The sequence below is a fragment of the Centrocercus urophasianus genome, unplaced genomic scaffold (assembly GCF_019232065.1).
Source record: "Centrocercus urophasianus isolate 14NV4802_14NV808 unplaced genomic scaffold, USGS_Curo_1.0 seq_14, whole genome shotgun sequence".
NCBI classification, from domain to species: domain Eukaryota; kingdom Metazoa; phylum Chordata; class Aves; order Galliformes; family Phasianidae; genus Centrocercus; species Centrocercus urophasianus.
In genome coordinates this window covers 43,413,235-43,419,509 of record NW_024884586.1, presented here as the reverse complement: position 1 = coordinate 43,419,509, position 6,275 = coordinate 43,413,235, and the positions used below count along the sequence as shown (strand labels likewise).

Below are 6,275 nucleotides of genomic sequence, written 5' to 3'. Positions count from 1 at the left end.
AGGCTGTATGGTACAGGAGTCAGGGAAATCACCCAGCACTCATTTTTTCCTTTTCAGGTGCCAGGAATTCCTTTGAAGCTCCAAGCAGATTGCATCTAAATACCCAGCCGCCGTTTTGAATTTCTACTGGTTCCTTTTAATCAGATAGCAGCAATAATTCAAAGACTGGGGAAACTCCTTAGACAGATTTCTTCTCTAAAGAAATGCTAACAAAACAAACCCATTCTCATTAACTGGTGGAATCCCTGATTATCTGAGATGAGAACATCAATGCATAACAAAGATAGGGCTGGAAGTGTAGCGCAGTGCCAGGAATTTCACACTCTGGCCTCACTGTTCTTAGGATGTGTCTATTAGGGTGCAGCTTTATAACACACTTAGTCTGATCCACCTACGTGCTACTCAACGAACGCTTTCACTCACTGTTTTCTCCCACCATACATTTACAGCAAGTCTACCATCATACAGCTTCGTTATGATTTCATCAGTTCACTAATCCAAGGGAAAGCTGCTTTCAGAGAGTTTATTTCCTAAATTCCCTTCTGGAAGGAACAGGTCTGCCTTGCAGCTCACTGGGGCTGGAGTGGAAAGAGAGAAATCTCCTTTAGTGGCTGCCTACAATTACGATCAAATCTGTTTTGAAGCAAAAACAGCTGCACCCTGACAGGAACTTCACCATATGGCAGGTGGCAGCAGCCACCGCTGTGTAACCCCTGCTTTAAACTCTCGTGGTCACACTCAGGACAGAAGCAATGTGGCTCTGCAAGGCTGTATCTGCAAACTGTCAGTACAGATCAAGCCATTACTTTGGTAAATGCCCCTGACCTACGCTCACTGGGAGTCAAGCTCCATTCATTCCGTTGGAACTGCCCATCCTGCATGGAACTCAGCATTGCACATGAAATGTAATCTTGGGAACATGCGAGACTTTCCCCTTCCCTCCCTAAACTGAAACTGCTTAGAAAGGCAAAGCCTGCTGATTCAAGCTAGGATGAAGATATAGACTGAAACTCCATTGGAAACTAGACAGCATTATTAACTCTTTCCTTTTAAGCTTCCGTCACCACCCCTGCAGCCCAGCCTTTTGCTTTATAGAAGTAATAGATTCCAGTCTTCTAATTGCTATCTACATAAACCAAAAAATGCCCATATAATTTGCTGCCATAGTAGCAGGCAAAAATCATTAGCTCTGCAACAGCTACCCTCTAATATGTACAGCTGTATTTGATCTTTGCTTTCCACACCTGACTACAAAGTGGCAGGCAAAAATGCTGGTAATGATGCGCTCACAACTGTCACACAACAGAGGTGTGTGCCTGCACCAGGAAAGAGAAATATCTTCTGGAAAGGTCACACAGGGATTAGTAACTCACCTTCCACATTCCCAACAGGTCTAACAACTGACAATTATTTCTGAAACACAGGAAAAATGCCAGCACTAACCTCCCACTCAGGAGTCACGCTCCCGTATTACTGCACACCTCCCTTTCCTGCAGTAACACACCAGTGCTGGCAACTTGAATCCAAGGTCACCTGCAATGCAGTGCTCACTTCACACCTCTACACCCAACTACTGCGGGGAGTCGAACCTGCAGCTCTTAAACAGCAAACAAAATCTTGCCCTTGCTGTAAGCCAGCTCCCTGCTCACACTACTGATTTCTCAGGACTTGTAACCCCACACCACCAGCAGGGCAGTGCTCAAAGCACCCACCTATGGATTTATTGGAGTTACTGAAAAGCTCATAGACAGCTTGTGCTAAATTTAAGACAAAACACTGTCTCAACCTTAGCATGTCTTTGGTCCAAAGTAATTCATTATCACACCCACCCACATTGCAATGTTCATTCCACCAGGGAAGTTGTACCCTGTCGTGTAAATACTTATTTGGAAAAAAAAAAAAGCTGAGGCATGAGTGAAGATTGACCAAAACCAAATCCTTTATTTCTGTAACTGTATAAATGTGCTCCAAGTATGTGGTCAACACAAGTTAGAAAAACAAAACAGAACATGCCATTTGCAAACTAGATCAGTTCATTGATGTGCTGACTCCTTGGTATTAGGCTTAGTTACACAAGACCAGTCACAGTAAAAAGATACATTTTAGAGTACAAAGAGTAGCAGGATGTTAAGCCATTTCAGTTTGTGCACATACAAGTCACACTTCTGGCAGAAAACGCAGAGAAGTTTGATTATGCTGGAAGCTACGCTGCATCACTTTAAATGGCATCAATATCAATATCATCATCTTTATTGTTTGCAGGCTTCACAGTTTCAACTTTAGGTACACTGGCAGTTGTAGAGTATACCACCTGTGGAGACACGAAACGTACCTTTACTAGTGCTGAGTGGCAGTGGGCATCATGCAGCAATTCTGCTTTGTTACTACCAGTGGACAGCATCTACGTGCTCTACAGTTCCCTTTGCCTGTCAACAATAAGGCTCAGCATGCTGCTGCACGTTCTGAATGTAGTGCCCAGCAGCTTCCCACAGGAGACCATTAACTGCAATGGAAGTCTAAACACACGCAAGTTGAAACCTCAGCTTACACAGGCACAATCAGCTGGATATAGCTAACAGATTCACTCAGGCCTAAGCTGTGAAGAAAAACAGCCATTTCTCCTTTCATTAACTTCTCTAGGCTTTTCTGAAAGGCTTCATGGTTTCCAACATTAACAGCAGTACATCAAGTAAGCTACTTTGTAGTGCTCCAAGACCAAGTGCCTCAGGACTGGAGCACACAGTGAGAAGAAGCAAGCCTTACCTCTATGTTTTCATCTTCATCCTCTTCTTCATTTCCGGAGGATTCTTCTTCAGCTTCCTTCAGCCATTTAATAAATGGTTCTGCTTTGACACGGATTTCTTTGGCAAGCTCCTTTGAAACGTATTTCTTTGAGGCCTGAAAAACAGAAGGACATTCTGCTTAAAGGAACACTGAAGGAGTTTATCAGGTCATGCAAGAACACCACGAGCCAATCTTCACCCTGCCACCTTCAAACAAGCTGTTTGTGGGAGATCTGTTTCTCCTGAGAACAACTGAAGACATCCATGTGCAATGTTTTACCAGAACAGTAAGATCAAGTACAAAGCAGGTATAGCATAAAATATTCTTCCTTTTACCTTTTCTGCCCAGCCAAGGATGACCTCTTCTTCTAGAAGATCTGCATCATACATCTCCTTCAAAATATGTGGTATTTTAGAAATAAGCTGAGACTGATGCATGGCCACCACACACTCAAAGCCGTGGAGAAGGTACCTCTGAGCTTTCTTGTTATTGTGGCAGAACTAGAGTTGGGATAGAAGAGCAGACAAATTAGCTTTTTTTCTCTCCAGGATGAGCTGCTGCTTCTGATCTTAACTCACTGAGATGACAGTTTACAACAGCTTCACGATCCCTCCCAGTCTTCCCTAGTTAGGAAGCACTGGTCTAAAAATGACAAGTCATCTTCCCACAGTACCAAGCAGTCCAGAACCAACTCAAGCAGTTATCACAGGAACAGACCAGCCGTTACCCCGGGTACAGAACAAGCAGCAGCTTACACGAAGGAAGTGACGCCTGTATTTCCTGATCTGTTCACGAATCTTTTCATCAAAAAGGACTTCAGTCAGAACTAGAGGGCCCATAGCCTTGACATCCAGTCTCTCTGCTTCTGCTACAATGTCCTTGTCAGAAGAATCAATGACACCTTCTTCCTTCTTTTTCTACAAGACAGAAGCAGAATGATTTAAAGCTACTGAAAACTACATTAATGCTATACCCTGTAGCAGCTCCAGCTCTAGGGTTGAAAAAACTTCTAGGAAGAAAAAAAATAAAAAGCAGCTCACTCTTCATCTTCCTATGAGCATTTCTTACATCCACTCACCTTCACAAAATCAAACAGTATGTTGACTCTCTCTTCCACTGTTCTTTCCAAGTCTTCGCTAAGTGTGAGGTTCTTTGCATGGTCACTGATTTCATCCATTCTACGCCTCTGGGCTTCTTCTGTTGTGTCTTCACCCCAGTCATCATCATCCTCCTCCTCCTTAAAGAGTAAAGAGGAAAAAGGCCATGAAATTCATGCAGTTCTATTACAAGCTTACTGAAATACTGAATGCCACCTTTAGATGCAGATCTGAGAGCATTTTGTAGCCAAGTATTTCTGACTCTTCCCTACAGAAACACAACTGATCCTGTAACTGCATGTTACAGAAACGGAGAGAGCCAATGCAGGAGTTATGCTAAATAACATGCATTTACAGCCAGCTCCAGGGTTACTTTCAAGCACTGCCTCACCACCACATATTACAGCCATTTAGATACAATCCAGATCTCTTGAGGAATACAGTATGCAACATGTACTTAGCAAGGAGCATGCATGCTGAGGAGTTACTACAGGGGAGGTGCAGGGCTACTTCTACTCCAGTTGCAGATTTCTCAAGTATAGTAAAGCTTTGATGCAATGCTGACTAGCAAGGAAGTGATCTTCAGTTTTAAATCAGAGCAAGACACCATACATCCTCATCTCCCCACTCCTACTTACCACAACCTGTGGAGGAGTAATCTCCTCTGGTGGTGGAGGTGGAGGTGTCTCATTGCTGGACACAGAACCATTTTCTTTGTCCTTGCCTTTTCTATTTTTCTTCTCCTTTTCTTTCTTGCCTGTACCACCAGTATCACCACTTTCTGAAAACAAATTTCAGTGTATTAGCTTCCTCTATTTTGTCAAGCCCCTGCGCTACTGCACCGCTGCTGAACCCTGAAGTAAAATGGACACAGTGCTTTTATAGAGCAGGTTATGCATGCTTGCTGTTCTGAATACATACAGAGACAGATCCAGGGTATCACTGTTCAGAAAAACCCATGGCTCTAGCCAAGTCTCATCACAAAGTAAGGCTGTCCAAGTCCATATAACAAGTGACCTCACAGAGCAGAGATCCCCGGAATAGGTTAGACTCTTCTAATTTAGCAAGCTTAAATTGCAGCAGGCAACCAAATGCTTACTACAGAGTGTTGCTTGCACAGATTAAGTTGACCACTGCAGTTCACATTTATTATACATCTTTTGCTTCCTATCCTTCTGCTTCATGCTGACTTAACCAGCAGTGAGCACCTGCTGACTAACATCCTACAAACTTGTGTCCTGCCTAGGCAAATAAAATGCATCAGATACTTGTACTAGAGTAGCCAGTTCTCTTGCATCCTTTCCACATTTGAACTATGAACAAAGCTGTTCACTCCAACCCACAAACACACACTGGCAGTATCCCAGAGCATTTTTACAGTTTACTCACAAATAGGCTATTTGCTTTTTAATTTGATTAACAGCACCCACATTGGAAAAAAGCTCCTTTTTAGTCACCTGCTCACAAACACACACTTACCAGGTGGGTTTTTGAGAATGAATGTGCAGAGTTTATGGTTTGTGTCAAGCATGCCTCGATAGCCACAGGCTTTGCAAGAGTTACCTATAGTTTGTTTCTTAGGATTGACATGCTGTAAGAAAGAAGAAACTCCAGTAAAAATACAAAACAGATACACATTATAGCCTACACCCAGTATTTACCTTGTAATCTCCTAGGATTAAATCATGCTTTCATCGCCCTAACAGAGCTTGACTTTGAACATGCAATTTAGCCAAGAAGTTTTGAACCACTGTAAAACTACAGCCTGGGTTGAGTAGCAAGAAATCAGATTTCTGTAATTTGTTATTCCAGTCAGCTTTTAAGATCTACACCATTTCCACCAACCCTAAACAGTGTTTTTGTACTGTTACTGTGCATACAGACAGAGAGCACTCACCAGATCAGTTTCAGGATTCTCACACTCAGGACAGAGAACAAATTTTTTAATGAATCCATCCAACATGTCTTGCAGCTTATTCGCCTCATGAGATCCATTGACAATGTAACGGTCATTCTTAACATCAAACTGGGTCTGTGCTCCCAGCTCACAACCAAAAAATTTGGTAGGATCTGTAAATAAAGTAAAATAACCACCAGTGCCTTTAAGTGTTCACTGTTGACTGAAAAATCAAGTAAACATGCTACTGCTGCTCTCTCCTACTTCCCCTTCACCATCTTCCTAACAAATCTTGAAAAAACTACTTAGCACTAACAACTTCAAATCAAAGTGAAAGCATTAAGAAAACCTTCCCAACCATGCTGCATCACTGCACGGAGTACTTACACGTTGGAGGCCGATTAAGCGCCTTTGCAACGTCAACCATGTTGACTATAACCGTCTTTATTCCATTTCCTTTGCCCTCAACCTTTAAAAAAAAAAAAAAAAAAAAAAAA

General features: G+C 42.5%; 1 protein-coding gene and 1 non-coding gene across 2 annotated transcripts in view; both read right to left on the bottom strand.

Moving 5' to 3' along the window:
* Positions 1-1,915: 1,915 nt before the first annotated feature.
* Positions 1,916-6,275, bottom strand: part of EIF5 (eukaryotic translation initiation factor 5) — a 7,392-nt gene continuing 3,032 nt past the window's right edge. Inside the window, exons 4-12 of the mRNA XM_042814642.1 lie at positions 6,166-6,247; positions 5,779-5,951; positions 5,361-5,472; positions 4,520-4,662; positions 3,863-4,021; positions 3,540-3,701; positions 3,120-3,284; positions 2,764-2,898; positions 1,916-2,311 (exon numbers count right to left, since the gene is read on the bottom strand). Of these exons, the coding sequence (XP_042670576.1) occupies positions 2,219-2,311; positions 2,764-2,898; positions 3,120-3,284; positions 3,540-3,701; positions 3,863-4,021; positions 4,520-4,662; positions 5,361-5,472; positions 5,779-5,951; positions 6,166-6,247 (1,224 nt within the window). The 3' untranslated portion in view covers positions 1,916-2,218. The remainder of the gene's footprint in view (positions 2,312-2,763; positions 2,899-3,119; positions 3,285-3,539; positions 3,702-3,862; positions 4,022-4,519; positions 4,663-5,360; positions 5,473-5,778; positions 5,952-6,165; positions 6,248-6,275) is intronic.
* Positions 4,872-4,995, bottom strand: LOC122158430. Its single transcript, XR_006168227.1, has one exon. It is a non-coding gene; the product is annotated as a small nucleolar RNA SNORA28 (small nucleolar RNA).